Genomic DNA, 22895 nt, shown 5'->3' on the forward strand with positions numbered 1-22895 from the left:
AGTGAAGCATAATGCTTAAAGTCACAAATAACCTTTCAATGGACAGGAATCTGACCTACTACTAAACTCAGTGATGATATGTTATTACTCTGATGCAATGGATGAAGTAGGGGAGGTTTCACAAGTAATTCCCCATCACCTACAACAATGCATCCGTATCAAAACATGAATAATATTTCTAAATATGCAAAGACCAAGCTCATAAATTACCAGAAGCAGCCATCACTCCTGACTTAACTTTAACAAAAGCTAAATTAGATAGGTCTGAATCTTAAGCTGGGTCATAAGTACACAGGCGTTGGTCATATCAGTGTCTAAAACTTTTTGTATACATAAACTATTTCATTATAAAACATAAGTTTCGGGACTTTTAATCATGGTTGTTTACAACTATTTCTAAGAATGGAGACTAGTTTATACAGGTTACTACAGTTATCAAAATTGTCTCAGAATAATAACACTAAACTAAAATTGTCGTCTTAGTTTTCTCCAAGAATGGGCTATAGAAAATGCCATATTCCCTAACTGGGAAAAGTGCTATGTGGTCACAACCACTACTCTACCTGTTTGGTGAACTTACTCTACCTGCTTTAAGTAATGTTGTACATGACTAACACTATTATTTTAAAAAGTTTTGGGTCAGCCCCATGGCTTAGCGGTTAAGTGCGTGCGCTCCACTACTGGCGGCCCGGGTTCGGATCCCGGGCGCGCACCGACGCACCGCTTCTCCGGCCATGCTGAGGCCGTGTCCCACATACAGCAACTAGAAGGATGTGCAACTATGACATACAACTATCTACTGGGGCTTTGGGGAAAAAAAGGGAGGAGGATTGGCAATAGATGTTAGCTCAGAGCCAGTCTTCCTCAGCAAAAAGAAGAGGATTAGCATGGACGTTAGCTCAGGGCTGATCTTCCTCACACACAAAAAAAGTTTTTATCCAAATGTTTATGTCAAATAAGAAGTCTTTTATTTTTTACCTTTTAAAAAAAAATAGTGAGGGCATCCATGGGTGGTGGATGGGCATGATCCAGTGCAGGATGTCCAAGTCAGGAGAGAGTTAAGAAGAGTATCCCCAGGGGAGGGGGGAACAAGAATGGTATCTATGCAGGTGGGCCACAGAAATGGGAGGTTGATTATATACAGGGGAACGAATCAAATGAGCAAATATATTAAGAACAATAGAAGCCAGGTTTTTCATTGTCAGAAAAGGAATACCAATACTGAAAGGATGAAATATAAACTAAACCCCATGGTACTGGACTGGAATTAGAAGTACCAGTGTGAATTCATGGTTTTTGATATATATATAGATAAAAGTAAATATACATGGAGATGTGTGTTTATGTGTGTGTATATACATATACACATATTCTCTAGCTACATCCACTGATTATACTGAGAAAGATTGGAAGTAGTGAGATTCCAAGAGCACTGAGCACACCTAGCATCCAGATCTTGGTTTCTAAATAACATTCTCCACTAAAAGAACTCAGGATCCTTGGAAAAACAGATGATTACAGGGTTAGAGCCGGGGAAGTAGAAGAAAAAGCCAGAAACATCTTGTTGTGCCAGGACGTAAAGAAGTGCTCAAAGAATGATGGGGGAAAAAAAGAGCAAATCCAGGACATATTGAGCGTTAAAATAAGTGATAATAAATTATTATAACCCATCTGAATAAAATAGGAAATCATGAGTCCATACAAATATAAATTTAAAAATGAAAAAGTTAAAAATCTTTGAGTAACAGTTGGAGTGTGGGTACCACACTCCTGTTGGACTCCAAGATGGCTCCCAATGATCCTTTACTTCTAGTATTCACACCCTTGTGTAGTCCTCTCTCCCACATTGTACCAGTGGGAGGAATCTGTGAGACCAACAGAATGTGGCAGAAGTGATGGTAAAACTTCTGAGATTAGGTTATAAAAGATACTGTGGGCTTTCATTTGGTTGCTCTCTCTCTCTCGGATCACTCTGAGGGAAGCCAGTCCACTTAGGCAGCCCTATGGAGAGACCCACATGGGGAAGAAATGAGTCCCTCAGTCCAACAACCCACAAGGAACTGAAAGATGCCAACAACCATGGGAGTGAGCTTGGAAGGGGATCCTCTGGCCTTCAGAGAACTGCAAACCCAGGCAACAGCTTGGCTGCAAGCTCAAAAAAGACCCTGAGCCAGAACCACCTAGCTATAAGTCATTCTCAGATTACTGATCTTCAGAAACTATGTGATAATAAATGTCTTTTGTTTTAAGCAGCTAAGTTTTGGGGTACTTTTTAATGCAGAAATAGATAAATAATACAAACAGGATAAGTACATATTCTCAAAGTGTCTCCCAACAAATTACTTATTCATTATAAAGGGAAAAAGAATAACTCTATAGTAGGGAACTCCGGTAGACATCACCTTAATCAAGCAATAGAAGTGAAAATTCTCAGTAATGGATCAAACTGAAATTGCATACCTGACATAACGCAATGAAAAAAGAATCTAACCAAAATCATGCACCACTTGATCGCATGAAAAGAGAGGGACACAGTATTGCTTCTGTGACATTCTTGAGAAAGATGCATGACCTAAATCTGATCACGAAGAAACATCAGACAAACCCAAACAGGGGGGACATTCTGCAAAATAACTGGACTGTAATTTTTATTTTTGATTTTATTTATTTTTTTTGTGAGGAAGATCAGCCCTGAGCTAACATCTAATGCCAATCCTCCTCTTTCTGCAGAGGAAGGCTGGCCCTGGGCTAACATCCGTGCCCATCTTCCTCTACTTTATATGGGACCCTGCCACAGCATGGCTTGACAAGCGGTGCATTGGTGTGCGCCCAGGATCCGAACCTGCGAACCCTCGGGCCTCCAAAGCGGAGCGCAAGCACTTAACCGCTGCACCACCGGGCCCGCCCCGGACTGTAATTTTTAAAAGCATCAAGGTCATGAAGCCAAGGCAAGGTTAAGGAATTGAAGGAGACTATAGAGAGATAACTAAATGCAATATAACTCTGGACTGGATTCTATCCTATAAAGGACATCGTTGGAACAACTGGCAAAACTTGAATGGGGTCTCACGATTAGATGGCAGTAAGATCTCAATGAAAATTTCCTAATATTAATGCTTGTATTGTGATTATGTAGCAGAATGTTCTTGTTTGTAAGAAATATACATTAAAGTATTTGGGGTCGATGAGGCATCATGCTGACAACTTACTCTAAAATGGTTAAAGGAAAGAAGGTTCTAGGTGTTGTATTTGCAACTTTTCTGTATGTTTGAGATTGTTTCAAAATTTTAGAAAGTTAAAAAAAAGCCAAACCAGGGCCGGCCCCGTGGCTTGGCGGTTGGGTGGGCGCACTCCGCTGCTGGCGACCCTGGTTTGGATCCCGGGCGCAAACCGACGCACCGCTTCTCCGGCCGTGCTGAGGCCGCGTCCCACGTGCAGCGGCTGGAGGGATGTGCAGCTGTGACATACAGCTATCTACTGGAGCTTTGGGGGAAAATAAATAAATAAATAAATAATTAAAAAAAAAAAAAAAGCCAAACCAGAAAAGCCCAAAGGCAATTACAGCAGTCATTTGACTAGATTTTGGTGATTAGATGGTATATTGGACTGAATGGTCCCCAAAAAGATATGTGCCACATCTTAATTCCTGGGACCTGTGAAAGTTACCTTATTTGGAAAAAGGGTCTTTGCAGATGTAATTAAATTAAGAATCTTGGGATAAGATCATCTTGGATTACCTGGGTGAGCCCTAAATTTAATATCAAGTGTCCTTATAAGAGATAAAAGAGAAGACATACACACAGAGGAGAAGGTAATGTGAAGATGAAAGCAGAGATTGGACTCATGTGGCCATGAACCAAGGAAGCTAACAGCCACCAGAAGCTGGAAGAGGCAAGGAAAAGATTCTCCCATAGAGCCTCCAGAGAGAGTGTGGCCCTGCTGATACACTGATTTCAGACTTCTGGCCTCTAGAACCGTGCGAGAATAGATTTCTATTGTTTTAAGCCACTCAGATTTTGGAAATTTATTACAGCAGCCCCATGAAACCAATATAGATGGTATAAATAAGAGGACATTTAATCTAAAGAAAACCACTCATTCCCATTAGTATACTATTATTTTAAGAAATCTATTTCTAAACTGATTTCATTGTTGCTTCTGTAAAACTTAACTTTCATTTAAAATTTTTTATCTGATTATAAGCCCCTAAGAAGTTGGCAAAGGAGGGCTACCACTTTTATTGGCATGGTGCTCTACAGGTGGTGGGCAGAAGTGCTCAAGGGACAGCAGCAGATACTTCTACTATGAGATAATGTTAAGAGAATTGTTTTCACTTCTAGACCTACAAAAATATCACAAGTATTAGAAACATATTAAGGCAACAATATTTTTTTTTTTATAATTTTATTTATTTATTTTACCCCCCAAAGCCCCAGTAGATAGTTGTATGTTATAGCTGCACATCCTTCTAGTTGCTGTATGTGGGACGTGGCCTCAGCATGTCCGGAGAAGCGGTGCGTCGGTGCGCGTCCGGGATCCGAACTCGGGCCGCCAGCAGCGGAGCACACATACTTAACCACTAAGCCACGGACGGGGCCAGGCAACAATATTTTGAAGTTTGTTAAAGAAAAAATTTGGAATTCAGTCCCTTTTTCCATTTAGAAATATTATAAAAGATTACTTGCATAACATCAGTATGTGTTTTTTTTCCTTTTCTTTTTGATTGGGGTGGCAATGAAGTGAAACGCTAAACAGACACTTAACACTGACACCTAAGATTTCAAGATTCTACCAATTCCATGGGTCAACATTACTGGGCAAAGTCACAGTGATAATTAATACTAAAAACTACCTTTTAGGGCCAGCCCCGTGGCTTAGCGGTTAAGTGCGCGTGCTCCGCTGCTGGTGACCCCGGTTCGGATCCCGGGCGCGCACTGACGCACCGCTTCTCTGGCCATGCTGAGGCCGCGTCCCACATACAGCAACTAGAAGGATGTGCAACTATGACATACAACTATCTACTGGGGCTTTGGAGGAAAAAATAAATAAATAAGTAAAATTATTAGAAAAAAAAAAACTACCTTTTATGTAGTCCATATTTTTTTCCTCCTCATCCCCCAGAGGCTTGCAGGGTATGTAACACTATCCCCACTATATAGACAAGGAAGTTGAGGCTAAAGAAAATCAGTGGAGTGACTTGCCTAAGGCCACAGGATTAGAACATGACTCAGTAGGCATGCTCCTCCAAAATCCTACTATTTTCTTCCCACCACACCACTTGCCATTGGCATTCGCTAAATGTTATGGGCAAAAACTGAATGCCTACTATGTGTCGGGTACTGGGAATATAACTAATCAGACAGGGACTTTGTCCAGGAGAGCTCGGTCTAGAGGGAGAAATAACCACGTCTACATAATAAGAAACAGTTCTATAGTGGAACCCTACTGCCTGCATGCCTGGGGCACGCTTCACAGAGAAGCCATTTTTGGGTCTCCAGGGATGAATAAAGAATTCAGAAGGAGGAGGGGGTGGGGTAAGAAGACATTCTCTGTATACGGAAAAGCACAAAGACTAAAGGAAAATGATTCTGAGAAGAATCAATTGGAACTGTTTAAATTACAGCAGTATTTCTCATGAGCTACTAATATGTATTACAGGAATTAAGGCGGCAATTTTTTTTGTCCTAATTTTTATCCACTTTTAATATATGTTTTTAAAAATACTACATATTTCTGCAGATTTAAAGCAATAATTTGTCTCAAGAAACTTGCATACCACAAAGCAAATGATGTCCATCTGTGTTCTGATGCACAAACAGCATTTAACCATGGGCACTATCTACTTGACTCCACTGATCTAGCCTATTTCTTGTCATAATTCAATATATATTTGAGAAGTTATTTAATCAAAGTTTATTTATATATTTCTACTTTACTAACCCATTCTCCACGGACTTATAGCTAGAATACGGAAGTTTTAAATAAAAAGCAGAGTCCTTTGATTCTTAAGCCCAAAAAGTCAGATAACTTTAAAATAAACATAAGCAAAGCATAGACTTCTATTTTTTTTTAAATTAGGTGACCTGTCTGTCCATGAGACAATTAATACTGTTGGTAGTAGCCTAACTGCATGAATATTGCAAAATATGTAGTTTGTATTCTTTCTTTTGCTACAGTGCACTGCTTCAAATTTTCATATTATACTGTAATGAAAACAATATACAGTAACACATTTAATGCAGAACCTGATGAAGATCACTTTTTTTAAATAATTTTATTTATTTATTTATTTTTCCCCCAAAGCCCCAGTAGATAGTTGTATGTCATAGCTGCACATCCTTCTAGTTGCTGTATGTGGGATGTGGCCTCAGCATGGCCGGAGAAGCAGTGCGTCGGTGCGCGCCCGGGATTCGAACCCCGGCCGCCAGTAGCGGAGCGTGCGCACTTAACTGCTAAGCCACGGGGCCGGCCCTGAAAAGTGTTCTAATAAAGTTGGGAAACACTAGATGAGGAAGGAGGAGATAGCAATTGATCAGAAGCTAAGGGAAATCAGTGATAACCACTTTGTTACAAAATTTAAATAAAAACTGACCATAACCATTGAATTTGGCAACTAAGTAATCATCAGTGACCTGACTAAACAGTCCAGAACAATCAACAGACTATTCTTTCAAGAATTTTGGCACTGAAATGCCAGAGATGGGAGGGATAAAGAGGAGGAAGGAATTAGCTCTAGTGGGGGAGGGGAGAAGAAAAGGTTTTTTTTTTGTTTTTTAGGATGGGGGAAATCTTGGATAAGTTTGGATGCTGAGGAGAGTTAGTAGAGAAGAGACTGGAACAAGAGAGCAGGGACAATTACTAGCGAGCAAGGACCAGGCAGAAAGAATAGGATGGAAAGCAAAAGTTAGCTTGGCAAAGGGAAAAGTATAGCTTCTCCAGAGACAAGAGGGAAGAGCAACGACTAAAGTAAATTTGGAGCAATGGCCAGCTCTACTGTCAAGTCCGCATGCATCTGAATCCTGGCTCTTCCTACCATAACCATATAATCACAGGCAAGTTTGTTTACTTCTCCAAGTCAGCGTTTTCTCATCTAATCTGGGGAGAACAGAATTCTCATAGGGTTGTTCAGAAGACTGAGTAATTCTGATACAAAGTCAGTACTCTAAGGATGGCAGCTGTGGGGTTTTACTTTTGTTTTGAAAGGCCTCAAAGGAAATCTCAAAGAATTTACACGTAAGATTTCTATTTTCTCTGTAGAATAAGTAATTAGGCACCTACTGAGATTAAAACAGTGTTTAAGGAAGTAGGACAGTGATTCTTAATCTTTTGGAAAGATTAAAAAACCCATTTGACTCTGATGAAAAGATATATGGAAGCTAGAACATTCAAAATTTGCACAGAAGTCTGATACCATACTTACATTAATAGTAACAGAGATAAGGATTGAGTGAATTCCAGTGAAAAAGATGAAACAAATTAGCAAATAGTCCTGTGGAGTACTGGACTCCAACAATAAAACAGACTTTGAGGAAAAGATCTTCTGGTTCCAGGGCACAGTTTAAATACCCAATTGTTTGGACAAAACAAACAAACAAACAAACAAACAAAAGACTGCATTCTCTGGGTTTACATACCTAACAGCTATGCAAGGGTATATGGCCTACCTGAAAAGACAGTGGACAGTCAAGAAATCCAGGTTCTTGATCCAGCCCTAGTAAGTCACATGACAGTAGCTCTGAGATGTGGTGCAGTGTTAACATTTTATGATTCTTTTTTTTTTTGCTGAGGAAGATTTGCCTTGAGCTAACATCCGCTGCCAATCTTCCTCTTTTTGTATGTGAGCTGCCGCCACAGCATGGCCACTGACAGAAGAGTGGTGTAGGTCCGCACCCGGGAACTGAACCCAGGCCACCAAAGCGGAGCGCACCAAACTTAACCACAAGCCCACTGGGGCTGGCCCCATTTTATGATTCTACTACTTGAAATCTGTAGACAGAAGAACAAATGTTCTACTTTATTTTCCCATGTCATAGTTTAATCTGATTTTGAAGGTTAGCTTGGGACTCTAACTACCAAAACTTTATTTCTACAGAAAAAACAAATGTGCTCCTGCATTTCTGGGATGAGGCTGCAGAGGTTCCTGGCAGCATCAGGCATGAGTCAGGTATTCCTATCCTGGGAACCGCCTAGAATATTTTAGCAGCCCTCTCTCTCTCTGAACTAAAATATCCAGAATTGGACTTTGTCAAAACTTCCTCTTTGTCACTCAGCAGTACAGTAATACACACTGGGAGACTTTAAAGAAAATCTAGACTTATTAACCGTTATCCTTCAATGATGGCTGTTTAAATTACAGTTAAATAGCAACCTAGAAGAGCGAAAGAAAGTTTCTCAATTCAATGAAACTTTGTAAAGCAAAGAATCCTTTTCTAATGAAAAAAAAAAAAATCTTCCCAGAGATTTCAAGAAGCTTATCTTTCAGAGTAAGAAGGTATGTCTGCTTTCTAAGATACAGCTAATTCAAACAGCCATCTTCAGCCAATCATTTATTACATTAAAGCTCCCAGTACTCCACAGGACTATTTGCTAATTTGTTTCATCATTTTGATTGGAATTCATTAAATCCTTATCTCTGATAATATTAATGTAATGTGTGGTATCACACTTCTAGTACAGTATTTTAAAATAATCTTTTTTTTAAAATTTAGTACTGTTACAGTGTTACAACTCCTTTCCCATATCCTTAAGAATCATCCTTTGGTAATCTCCCAATCTTAGACATTTTGAAAGTATGTGGTCTACAGAAAGATGATTCATAACATGAAACACATCATAATGAAGTTAAGAGTAAGACATAAATTTCTACTAGGGGATCAACGCATCTACTAAATTGGCTTTCCCTAGGACCTCACACATAACCATACAAAATTTCAGCAAAGTTGATTAGAAGTTTACGAAAAACTACTTAATCTTGCCCATCTACATAAAGTAATATTTTGAAACCTTTAAAAGATAGAAAGTAATGTTTAAATGATTTAATCCTTATACCCTTGATTACTTACTGAACCTCAATCTTTTGTTATTTTTAATTCACATATTAAACTGATGCCTACCAACCTACCAAAAAAGTGTTGTTGTTTTTTTAACTTGAATTGGTTACCAAAAATCTGGATTTGCAGCTTCCCTAAAAAAAAAAAAAAAAAAAAAAAGGAAAATCTGGCAACATTGGGCCCACAGATCCTGGCAATAGCAACATTTGGAGGGAGCTGGGTAGCAGCTGCCCTCTTCTGATAGCACATGCAATTTCTAGTTCCCCCCAATTGTCTTTGCTCACTTTGGTTACCTGACTGGCCTTTATAGCCATCAGAGTTTGAAATCTTTTATTTTACTGAAAAAATTTTTTTTTGTCTCTTGAGGTGCCTTAAAAGCTAGCCATAAAAATCTTTATCACAGAAATAGAATAAACTAAGCGTTGATCCTGGCATTAAAGCTATACATACCAGGGGCTGGCCCTGTGGCTTAGTGGTTAAGTGCACGTGCTCCCGCTACTGGCGGCCCAGGTTCGGATCCCGGGCGCGCACCAAGGCACTGCTTCTCCGGCCATGCTGAGGCGGCATCCCACATACAGTAACTAGCAGGATGTGCAACTATGACATACAACTATCTACTGGGGCTTTGGGGAGAAAAAGGAGGAGGATTGGCAATAGATGTTAGCTCAGAGCCAGTCTTCCTCAGCAAAAAGAGGAGCACTGGCACAGACATTAGCTCAGGGCTGATCTTCCTCACCCAAAAAAAAAAAAAAAAGAAAAAAAGCTATATATACCAAAGGTTAACTATAACTAGCAAGATACCATTAAAATATACAAGGCGCTATTACTGTTAAGAGCTTTTAGTATCCTCAGTTTGGTCTGTCTACAACTCCTCAAAGAATCAAGATATTCAGCCCTTTATCTTTCCCACGAATAAAGAAATTAACCCTGTATTTCAATATTACGGCACTCTAAGAGCCCCAAAAAGAGCTCCTGCATCTGTATAACAAAGTAAAGACGAAAAACAGGAAGCAAGTTAAAAAGGTCTCTGATCAGCCTAACAGACCACACAGTTCACAGAACACATGAAGCTCTCTTCACTCAGAGCCTACTGGATCTTATTTTAGACATAATTTTAATAAGCTCTGTGATCTGGTTTCCCAGCCCACAACAGATGAGATGCAACCAACTGGAAAAGGGCTGGGGGTGGTGCTGCTAGAGGCAGACACTCAAAGCATCAAAATCAAAGCTGAAGACCTACAAAGTCAGCAGAAAACCTCAAAACATAGCAGGCTGGGGCCACTTAGTATAGATACAAATAATCCCAAAGGGTCCCAATCCCTGCACAGACCTATACTGGATGTTCATAATGACTCTCTTTGGTACACTCTGTTAAAGCACAGGTCAGGAGAACTAAAAGTGTGTATCAAAATCAAATCCATCAAAAGTTTTTCCCAAAAAAGACACGGCATTAAAAGGACTGTCAAATTCACAGAACACTATTTCCCTTTGTCAAAGAAACAAGATATTGAATTCCTAAAGATGACACGTAAAATGTATTTGTTCTTAGCAAAATTTTATTAGAACCCAGAGGCAACAGTTCATGATATCTAAAGTTGAGAGGGTATTTAAGTAGAACTATTTTTTTCAGAGAATGATAAGTGGGAAGGTTCAAGACTAAGATCAATTAAAGTAAGTCTTTTGGGGGTTCCATTATAGATAGATTACTAGGTTAAGGATAAGATAGGACTGGTCTTATTCATACCTATGTCAGTCTGCATTCAACTTATAATTGATGTCATACAAAAAGTCTGAAAAAAGAAAATGATCTCCATTTTGTTTTCACAATCTTATTGACTAGTATACCAAAAACAAATTTTATTTTTTTTAATTCCTGGCAGTCTCAGAAGTCAAGCCATACTTTGATTAGGGCTCCAGGTTATAAACCAGGGAGAAAAAAGGTTACTACTGAGTTTTAAAGGTTCAAATTATCACTATCTAAACTTGATTTTCTGTATTAAAATTTTATAAGGGCATATTTTAGAGACAATCTAGTGACTATGTAGTAACTCAAAAAAAAACCATATTATTGGGGGAAAATATATTAAAAAACTAAAACGCATGTTTTGAGTGCTATTTCTCTCTGAAAAAACACACCTATCAATCAATGTAGAGATTAAAGGCTACATTTCTTGATATGTAAGTTATCACACATTATACTCACAATTCTTCAGGTTTTAAAATAAGAACACAATCTTCTACAGGTATGATCTCAAGTTGATAACTTCCCAATTAGACTCTATAAGAGCCTAGTAACTACTAAAAGCCTTAAAAATGCATACATATTGTTACTTGGATGACCATTCCTCAGTGTGCTCCTGCCCCTTAAATGGTTCTTTAAGAGATCTTTGGTTAAGGTTCAAGCTTTTTTAACAAATAACCTGTTTCATTTTAGTACAAGATTTACTCTAACGTCTGCCCTTTTCCATTTGTTAGAAATCAAAGTCAAAAGAAGTTGGTAGGGATCTAACCTAATTTACAGTAACCACTGGGATTACTTCCACATTAACGGTCTTTGAGCAAGAATGAAATGAAGACCAACTGCTGAGCTGAGGTGTTTACACTGTCCAACAATCTGCATTTTCACTGAGTTTAACGCAAAGTGAAAATTGGTTCTCTTCCCCTTGCATTTCCATCCCATCCTTGAGGATGGATGATCCCAGGATCTACTTCTTACTAAGTGGCTAGAGGTTTAATACAACCTCTCCCAGTAGCCAAGTGAAACACCAAACAAAAATCACCAGTGGTGCTTCCTCACTTCTACGGAAAAAAACGTGATACTGAGAGGCACTAAAAGGTGGGGGGGGGGGGGGGCGCTAAATTTTAAGCCAAGCCCATACACTAGGAGATAACCAGATGAACAACCCTTCATCTTAAAGGTAAAAGAAATCCCTCCTAATGGAAAATCTAGCAAAATCCCTTCCAAATTAAAAGGGTCTCCCTAAACATATCATCTAATTTAAGCGTTAAGATACATTTTGTGAAGAGACTGTCAAAAGAAACTTTGTGTAATTTCTCCAGTGGTTTTCAATGCTCAGGTTTCTACCTCCACCCTTATCAATTGAACAGTTTTTCTATTAGATCCATTCCCGCAAAACTGAAGTGTTAGTTTCTGACTACATATGGCAACCTCAAGGAATAAAACGCTTCTCTCTCTACTTCCCTCCTCCCTCAAAAGAGTCATATTTTTTTCCTTCTTAACTTCCTACTCTAACAGTTTCTGGACGAACAGAGTGGATAAAAGTGTGCGGCCGCCAAGAGCTAAGTGAACTCAAGAAATACTTATGGATCGGACAAAAAGGTTTCCTCCGTCTGCCTGAGATACAGGCCCCAAGCTCAGGCGGTTCTGTGGAGGAGCCAGGGCAGGCGGAGGGGAGAGGGAGAACCGGCAAAGATGGGATAGAAGCCCTTTCGACCTCTGTCGATGGGGCCGCCCAACGCCCCAGCCCCAGCCCCAGCCCCCATTCCTGGCACGGCCGGACAATGGCCTCCCAGTGCAGCAGTCCCAGGCCGAGGAGAGGCCCTGAGACTCCATACCACGCAACGCCTAGAAAGAAGGCCGAGGAGGAACGCCGAGCCGGCGAGCACCTCCGGCCTAAGAGCGGGCTGCGCGCCGGGGCCTCCGCGGTCGCCATCACTGGGAGTGGGGTGTGAAGGCCGCCCGGCGGGGCCATCGCCGGCAGCCGGGTCTGAAGAGGCCGCGAGCCCGGCGGAGGCGACGGCGGGAAGTGCAGGCCGCAGCCTGCTCAGCTGGCCTGCCCAGAGGCCCGACCTCCGGCCGCTTACCTTGTGGATTCTCTTCAGAGCCATCGTGGGAGGCGGGTGGCGGCGGCCCCCGGGGCGGGGACGGGGACAGGGGAGGGACGGGGAAGGGGCGAGGGGGCGCGAGGCCGCCTCGGTGATCGCGGGTCGGCCGGAGAAGATGGGGAGTTCGGGAGCACGGGTCCGGCAGAACGAACTGAGGGCCGGGGCCCACTTGGCTCCTGAGCCTGCCGCAGCGGTCACCACATCACCCGGCGGCGGCCCCTTTATGTGCTGCCACCCGAGCCGCCGCCGTAGCTGCCTCTTCCTCTAAAGCTCAGCGCCGCCTCCTCAGCCGCCGCGGATCCCTCAGCCGCCGCGGATCCCTCCGCCGGGGAGCAAGAGCCGAGGCCTGGGGCTCGGCCGGCGCCTCTCGGTCGGCCAGCCGGAGGGACTGCCTGCTGCAGGTGGACGAAGAGACGCGCGGGCGCGCAGCCGGGCGGCGCCGCCGGGGTGGGGCCGTCGGAGCGCGGGGTGGGCCCAGGACGAGGGGCAGGTCGGGAGGCGCGGGGATTGGCGGGCCAGAGGAAGGAGGGCCGGGCCGCGCCGGCGGCGGAGGGATACGTGCCACCCCTGTGAGTATCTCACGCGCCGTCGCCGCCACGGCCGCTTGCAGGATGACGCCGCGAAGCGCAGGGAGATCTCGCGAGAGCCGTGGCGCGGGGTCGTGGATGTTTGCGCGCTGCGACCCTTGAGTACCTGGTCTTTGGTCCGCCACGCGCGTGTCATCGAAGATCAATAAACGTTTGAAGGCGAATGTTTGCCAGATCACTTGACCGTTCCCACAGCATAGACCGACCCGGGAAGAGCCACTTAGGCCCGTTGCAACGTTCCCTAAGGAGAAAGGGACTTGTCCAAGGTCACACAGCTCCACGGTGGCAAAGCTGGTACTTCCCCGAAGTCTAGGGTCTCATCAGTTCCCTTTCCAGAAGCCGCCTGGTAACAGCCTAGGCACCTGCGGGAATGTGGTTCTTGGAGCCTGCCACGGGCAGCCCTGAGATGGCCTTTCCAACCAAGGCGCTACCTGAATGACAACTTGAATGTCTCAGCATGTCAGTCGTAGGAGAGGTGCCCAGACCTCGCTGAAGCTTGGTGAATTGTTACAAACAGGCACTGTACCAATTACCTCAGAAAAAACTTACACAGTGTGAGCTCCAGTAGTTAAAACAACCTTGTGGTTCATATCACCATCAGGAGCACCCTAGAAAACCTATTCCGAAGTTGTTTTTTAGGAGGTGGAGGCAAACAGCTGATTCACTGAGCAACCACTCTGTGTCGATCCCTACACCAGGACCAGTGAGGTATAAGACCAGGCCTGGGCTGGGAGTTGCTTATTATCTGGCTGGAGGCACTTGCACGGGAGAATAGTAAGGAGTATTTTCCCGGGAGATGGTGCCACCTTCTCAAGTGCACTCCGAGGTTTTCTGATTCTTAAGCTGTGTTCTTTCCTCCATGTGAAAGGGACGTTGAAGATCCTTGATTCTATCTCCTGAATTTAGAGAGGAGAAACTGGAGCCCCTAAGGGAAGGATCTTCCCAAAAGTCATATGGTAGGTCAGTGGCAAAATTTATACTGCCTCACCTACTGAACAGAGAAGGATGGACCGATAGGGCAGGGCCGCCTTGGGCTCAGTGAGTCAAAGAGGGAAAAACTGTATCCAGTCGTCCAGGGTGGGTATATTTGAGGTTGGAGGTGAAGAGGAACATTCCACAGCCCCAAATCTTTTCTTCCTAGGAAATATGATGAGAGAGTTACAAAAATGCCCATTGGTCAGATTTTTAAATTTTTTTCTTCAACAATAATTTTTTTTGTATTAGAAAAGCAATATATATTTGTTGTAAGAAATACAGATAGGCAAAAGGAAGGAAATAAAAGTCAACCATACTCCCATCATCCAACCCCTAACCATTTTTTTTTTTTTTTAAAGATTTTATTTATTCAGTTTTTTCCCCCCAAAGCCCCAGTAGATAGTTGTATGTCATAGGTTCACATCCTTCTAGTTGCTGTACGTGGGACTCGGCCTCACGGCCTCACGTTGGAGGGAGAAGTGGTGCCTCGGGGCGCTCCCGGGATCCCTCGGGGTGCTCCCGGGATCCGAACCCCGGCCGCCAGCATCAGAGCGCGCGCACTTAACCGCTAAGCCACGGAGCCGGCCCCCCCTAACCATTTTTGATATTTGGTTTATATCCTTCCGTTTTTTCTTTTTTAGTTGTCTTTTTTCCTTACATATAAATACATATTTTCTTTGAAAAACGTAGGATCTTGCCATAATACTATTTGGTAATCTACCTCTTTTTTAAAAATAAAGTTTGTATATATTTAAGGTATACAACATGATGATTTGATATACGTAAACATAGTGATATGATTACTACAGTCAAGATAATTAAAATATCTATCTCCTCACGTTTTGTGTGTGTGTGGTAAAAGCACCTGAAATTTTTGGTAATCTATTTTTAAAATAAACAATATATAGTGAATTTTCCTGTGCCAATACACATTTCTACCATATTTTAATGGCCACATATTCTATTATATAAATGTACTATATTTTAACTGGTCACATTTTTGGGGACATTTAAGTTGTTTCCAATTTTTACTATTAAAAATATTGCCATAATGAATATCCTGTAGTTAGTCTTTGTACAACTCTAAGAGTGCTTCTTTAGGATAAACTCCTAGAAATGAAATTGCTGCATCAAATAGCAATCAGATTTCTGCATCTATGTTCATGAGGGATATCAGTTTATAATTTTCTTTTCTTGTAACATCTTTTTCAAGTTTTCATATCAAGGTTATCCTGGCCTCATAAAACAAATTGGGAAGTGTTCCCTCCTCTGTGTCCTGAAAGAGTTTGTGTAGGATTGTTATTTTTTTTTCTTCCTTAAATAAATATTTGGTAGAATTCACCAATGAAGCCATCTGGCCCTGGAGTTTTCTTTGTGGAAAGAGTTTGATAATAAATTCAATTTCTTTAATGAGTTTCAGACTATTTGGATTTTTCTTTTTGCTTCTTGTGTCCACTGTGATAATTTGTTTTTCAAGGAATTTATCCATTTTATTTAACTTGTCCAATTTATTAGAATAAAGTCACTCATAATATTTTCTTATTTTTCCTCTTACTGTCTGTAGCATCTATAATGATATCTCTTTTTGTATACCTGATGTTGGTTATTTGTGTTTTCTCTGTTTTTTGCTTTTTTTTTTTTTTGATAAATCTTGCTAGGGATTTATCAATTTTATTAATTCTTCCAAAGAACCAGCTTGTGACCTTGTATTTTCTCTGTTGTTTGTCCATTTTCTATTTTATTGATTTATGCTCTTATTTTCATTATTTTCTTTCTTCTACTTATTTTGGATATATTATATTTTGTAGCTTCTTAAAGTAGGAGCTTAGAACACTGATTTTACACTTTTCGTTTTTTCTAGTATGAGCACTTTCTTTCTTTCTTTCTTTCTTTTTTTGTGAGGAAGATCAGCCCTGAGCTAACATCCATGCCAATCATCCTCTTTTTGCTGAGGAAGACTGGCCCTGAGCTAACATCCATGCCCATCTTCCTCCATTTTATATGGGACGCCACCACAGCATGGCCCAACAAGTGGTGCATCAGTGTGCCCCCGGGATCCAAACACGCACTGCCAGCAGCGGAGCACGCGCACTTAACAACTATGCCACGGGGCGGCCCCTAATATGAGCACTATCTAATAAAGCATTAAAAGCACATTACTTTTGCTGCACCCCACAATTTTGTTATGTTTTGTTTTCATTTTCATTCAGTTTAAAATAGTTTCTAATTTCCCCTGTGATTTATTCTTCGACCAAGGGCTATTTTCAGATACTTTGGAATGTATTGGTTATCAGGGAAATGCAGATTAAAATTATAATGAGATACCATTTTACACCCACTGGAATGGCTGAAATCGAAAACATTGACAACAATAAGTGAAGACAAGGAAGCACAGCAATTGGAACTCTCATACATTGCAGGTGAGAGTGTAAAATGGTACAACCAGTTTGGAGAACTGTTTGGTAATTTCTTATAAAATTAAACATATATGTACCATATGACCCAGCAATTCTACTCTTAGGTATTTACTCAAGAAAAATGAAATCATATGTCCACAAAAAGACTTGTACACGAATGTTCATAACAGCCTTATTCATATATAGCCTAAAAGTAGAGATAGCCCAAATGTCCATCAACAGGAGAATGGGATAACAAATTATGACATTCATACAATGGAATTCTACAACAACACAAAAAGATGAACTATTGACACACTCAACAACATGGATGAATGTCAAAATGATTATTCAAGCAAAAGAAGAAAGACACGAAAAAATATGAACTGTATAATTCCGTTTATATGAAGTCCAGAAACAAAACTAATTTGTGGTGTTTGAAGTAAAAAAAGTGACTGCCATTGTTTGGGAGGTGATTTGTTAAGAAAGGGATCAAGGAAATTTTCTGGGACAATGGAAGTGTTCTATACATTGTTTTGGGTGGAGGTTACACAATTGTATATATATACAATTGTCATAACTCATGGAACTGAACATTAAAGATCTGGGCATTATATTACATGAAAATTGTATATATATATAATAAAACAATATTAAAATGTTTTAAGAGTATGCAGAATTTGTAGGTATTCTTATGTAATAGATTTTTCCTTGGGGTGATTTTTCCTCCCGCTCACCCTACATGGATCTTAGAGCCCTCAATTTACCTTCCATTATCCTTCTGAAATTGTGAGCACACTGCATGTTCTTGGAGTTTGATCTCCCCTCTTGGTTGTTAACCCAATACTGCAAGCATTATAGTATTTAAAGGTTTTCCTTTGGCAAAGGTGTTCCCAGAGCTGACAGCTGTGATTAAATGATAAGGAGGACATTTCCATTAATATAAATAGGCAGATGATTGCTGTGGGCTGAGCAAAAAGTACAACCCAAGCAATTTGGGAACTCCCTGTTTTTGGATCTCAGCAACCCTATAGGAGAGTTTATTGTGTCTCATTAGAATGATTGAGTAAGGAGTATTAGGTAAACCAGGAATTGATTTTCTAGCTGCATCAGTATGATCCCTTTCTGTGATATTTTCTAAGGTGTAGTTTTAAAACCTAAGAATGTCCCAACATTCCAGATTCTTTAAGATAGTGCGACCAGTAGAGGCTAATCTATTTCCTTGGAAAGCTAGGTTTGTGAGTTTGAAGTTGCTCATTTTTTCATGGTCAAAAATCAGAACAGTGGTTTACCAGAGGAATTGTACTTGATTTTACATTCTTTTTGTACAGCTGCTCTCTCTTGTTATATAAGATTTAGGGTGTGTTCTGCCTCCCAGAATTTATTGTATTGTTGGGGTGTGGCCCCATATCCATGCCTTACTTCATAGGAATTTTTAAGTAAAGAAATGACACTAGTTTTGCCACCTGACTCTTATAACACTTCTTATGTTTGTTGGCAGCCTGGTTTTAGCCTGAAAGTCATCTTTCAGGAAGCTTTCCCGACCAGTCATCCCAGACTAGGTTAGGTGCCCTTAGATTAGAGTCCTGCTATCAGAGATTGATCACACTTCATTGTAATTGTTGGACAACTGTCTCATTCAATAGACTCTCAGTTTCTGGAGAGCAGAGATGTTGTCTCTTTTGCTCCTCTTTTAATCCCCAATGCCTGGCATATCAAAGACACTTGTTGAATGAATTCATGAATGACTGACTGAATAATGAGCAGCTCAAGAAAACCTCCTTTATACTCACAAGTTGATGGGTAAGACAGCAGCTCCCTTAAACAAACAAACAAACAAAAACACTCCGTGGTATTCCAAGACTTTGTGTCACAGAACTACAGTCTAAACCCAGTGTAGAGGGGTTCAAAATCTAGTAGGGAAGGAGAAATACTGTCCCCACTCTGTTCTTAGAGAAAATATCATTGTGCAAATGTGAATGTCCTCCTGGTGAAATAGCCCAAAAGGAGAAGGAGATGGTTGTGCATATTTGTGCTTCCTCCCTTACTGAGGTCGGTGGTGCTAAGAGGTAGTATGGTACAGTGACAAGGCAGTTTAGAACCAGAGCTTTGTAGTCCGTGGGTTCGAGCCCTACTCTGTTATTTACTCATAGTGTGAAGTTTGTGCAAGCTACTTGACCTCCTGGAATTTGGTTTTTCTCATCAGGAAAATGGGGATAGTATTAGCATCTTCATAGGATTGTGAGATTAAAAAACAAAAAATATGTATAAAGTTTCTAGCCTCAAGGAAGTGCTCATCAAATATGAGTTATGATGATAATCATAACTTTTCTGAGAAAAGCGGTGTTATAAAAGACTGGTCCCAGCCAACCTTTTGCCCTTGAGAGAAATCTACAAGTTCAGTCCCTGTAAAGCTGGGATTGGTGTGCTGCTTCGGGTTCCCAGAGCCCTCAACCGCTATTCTTTCCCATGGACCTTGTGGCTGGGACGAGAATGCATCAGCAAAAGGTGGATCCCCTTCTGCAGGCTCGGCCCACACTCCATGTGGTAGCAATCTTGGGGGCTTTCAGCCTGGAAAACAAACAGCCTAGCCATTCAATCTAAAGACAGTCCCCCAACCTCTCTTTGTATCCTGGAGAGGAGGTGAGAAGACTTGAATGGAAGGCTGTGGATATACAAGTTGTCCACCAAATCTGTTAGGCATTGTTATTTGGTATTATTCAAAGGGAAAGGTTAAACAATTTTAAAATGTGACTCAGTTATTAAGCCTGCTGCTTAAATAAAGGATTTACCTATCTGTAAAAGTGGCTTACATAGCAAAGGATATGGACAAGTCATGTATTTATCATGTGTGTGTTGGGGGAAGTGAATTTGTGAAGATAAGAACAGAAAAGGACTTCGAGTTCCAGAAAAGTCTGGGACCCTTGGAGAGAAGAACAGGGGAGGCTGCCCTGGAGGGGGAAGGGAAGGGTCTAGGGACAATGAGGCAGAATGGGTGGCAGAGCAGTGTAGATTGCTGAGGAAAGTCTCTGTTTCTGAGGACTTGATGGTTCTCACAGTCTAGAGCTTAAAAAGACCCAGCCTCTTTGCTTCTGGGAAGGAGATCAGGACCCAAATTTCAAAATCCAATGGCTTCAGCAGCAAACAAGATGTATAGTATAACCCTATTTGTGTTTCTAATAGTGTATAGAGACTACACAATATAGATGATCTATGTGGTATATGCATAGAATAACATCTGTATTTGGTGGTTATCTGAGAGGGGATTATGAAGAACTTTTGATTTCTAAGCCATATATTTCTTTTTTTTTTAATAATTTTATTTATTTATTTATTTTTCCTCCAAAGCCCCAGTAGATAGTTGTATGTCATAGTTGCACATCCTTCTAGTTGCTGTACGTGGGACGCGGCCTCAGCATGGCCAGAGAAGCGGTGCGTCGGTGCACGCCCGGGATCCGAACCCGGGCTGCCAGCAGCAGAGCACGTACACTTAACCGCTAAGCCATGGGGCCAGCCCAAAGCCATATATGTCTAAAATGCTGAATGATTTATGCTGAGCATGTTTTATTCTTATATGAAAAAAAGAGTTTTAAAATATAATAACATGTAATAGCAAAAAGTGGGACACAGTCTAACACTTCATCAATTGGGAAAGGTTAATTAGAGTACTGTAACTCATTCTACGGAATACTATGTCACCATGAAAAGAATGAGTTAGACCCATATGTCCGACTATGGAAGAACTATCACAATATGGAGGTTAAAAAAAAAAAGGCAACTGCAGTGAAATGTGGTTGATACAATTCCATTTTTGTTTATTTATTTATTTTTCCCCCAAGGCCCCAGTAGATAGTTGTATGTCATAGTTGCACATCCTTCTAGTTGCTGTATGTGGGACGCGGCCTCAGCGTGGCCTGAGAAGCGGTGCGTTGGTGCGCGCCCGGGATCCGAACCCAGGCCACCAGCATCAGAGTGCATGCACTTAACCGCTAAGCCATGGGGCCAGCCCTATATAATTCCATTTTTGTGCGCTAAAAAATTCTCAATGATTCTATGGACAGCTAATCTTCGACAAAGGAGCTAAGAACATACAATGGAGAAAGGAAAATTTCTTCAATAAATGATGCTGGGAAAACTGGACAACCAAATGCAAAAGAATGAAAGTAGACCATTTTCTTTCGCTATACACAAAAATTAACTCAAAATGGATCAAAGACTTGAAGGTAAGACCTGAAACTATAAAAGTCCTAGAAGAAAATATAGGTAGTACACTCTTGGACATGGGTCATAGAGGGATCTTTTCAAATTCCATGTCTACTCGGACAAGGGAAACAAAAGAAAAAATAAACAAGTGGGACTTCATCAGACTAAAGAGCTTCTGCAAGGCAAATGAAACCAACATCAAAATGAAAAGACAACCCACCAGCTGGAAGAAAATATTTGCAAATCATATATCCGACAAGGGGTTAATCTCCATAATATATAAAGAACTCACACAACTGAACAACAAAAAAACAAACAACCCGATCAAAAAATAGGCAGAGGATAGGGACAGACATTTTTCCAAGGAAGATATACAGATGGCCAATAGGCACATGAAAAGATGTTCAACATCACCAATAATCAATTAAATTGATTGAAATGCAAATCAAAACTACACTAAGATATCACCTTACACCTGTTAGAATGGCTATAATCACCAAGACAAAAAATAACAAATGTTGGAGAGGTTGTGAAGAAATGGGAATCCTCATTAACTGATGGTGGGAATGCAAACTGGTGCAGCCTCTATGGAAAACAATATGGAGATTCCTCAAAAAATTAAAAATAGAAATACCTTATGATCCAGCTATCCCACTACTGGGTATTTATCCAAAGAACCTGAAATCAACAATCCAAAGAGGCTTATGCACCCCTATGTTCATTGCAGCATTATTCACTATAGCCAAGAAGTGGAAGCAACCCAAGTGTCCTTGACTGATGATTGGATAAAGAAGATGTGGTATATAAATATATATAATGGAATACTACTCAGCCATACAAAAAGACAAAATCATCCCATTTGCAACAACATGGATGGACCTGGAGGGTATTATGTTAAGCAAAATAAGCCAGACAGAGAAAGACAAACACCGTGTGATTTCACTCATATGTGGAAGATAAACTAACACATGGACAGAGAGAACAGGGGGAAGGGGGTTGGGGGGTGGGCACAAGGGGTGAAGGGATGCATTTATATGGTGACTGACAAACAATAATGTACAACTAAAATTTCACAATGTTATAAACTATTATGACATCAATTAAAAGTCTTGATGATGTATATATACACAAAAATTCATGGAGCTGTACACTTGAGATTTGCACAATTTATTCTAAGTTATACTTCAATAAAAATTTTTTTTAGTCTTCATGAAATTCTGGTTGTATGTGTGTGTGTGTGTGTGTGTGTGTGTATATGTGTTAGAATGTGCATAGAAAAAGATCTAGACAGATGAAGACCAAATTTTTAACAGTAGTTACTTGGTTATCCCTGGGGAATTGCATGGGGAGCGTGAGGGAATGTTCTTTCACTCTTTGCTTTACATACTCCTACATTATTCACATCTTTAAATAATAAGCATGATTTTCTTCTTCTTTTTTTTTTGTGAGGAAGATCAGCCCTGAGCTAACATCCATGCCAATCCTCCTCTTTTTGCTGAGGAAGACTGGCCCTGGGCTAACATCCGTACCCATCTTCTTCCACTTTATGTGGGATGCCGCCACAGCGTGGCCTGACAAGCGGTGCATCAGTGCCCGCTGGGGATCTGAACCCCCGCAGCAGAGCTGGCGCACTTAACCGCTATGCCACGGGCCGGCCCCACATGATTTTTTTTTGTTATTAAAAACAATGTCAAAAAAGAAATAGAAAAAAATTCTTTGTCTTCCATGCAGTTCCCTAAATCACTCCATTGATTTCAGGGCATTTCTGCTGCCTTCCTTCCCTCTCACTGGGTAAAGAAAAGGAAGTGAAAATATTCCAAAGGCTTCAGGCAAATTGT

At 40.9% G+C, this 22895-nt stretch overlaps 1 protein-coding gene across 1 annotated transcript in view; it reads right to left on the minus strand.

Annotated features, from left to right (window-relative positions):
• The window catches only part of UBE2D2 (ubiquitin conjugating enzyme E2 D2), a 53404-nt gene extending 40108 nt beyond the window's left edge, over positions 1-13296 (minus strand). The window contains exon 1 of the mRNA XM_004420106.3: positions 12876-13296. Within this exon, the coding sequence (XP_004420163.1) occupies positions 12876-12899 (24 nt within the window). The 5' untranslated portion in view covers positions 12900-13296. The remainder of the gene's footprint in view (positions 1-12875) is intronic.
• Between the last annotated feature and the right edge of the window lie 9599 nt (positions 13297-22895).

The sequence above is a fragment of the Ceratotherium simum genome, chromosome 4 (genome assembly GCF_057802395.1).
Source record: "Ceratotherium simum simum isolate JZ-2026a chromosome 4, ASM5780239v1, whole genome shotgun sequence".
Lineage (NCBI taxonomy): Eukaryota > Metazoa > Chordata > Mammalia > Perissodactyla > Rhinocerotidae > Ceratotherium > Ceratotherium simum.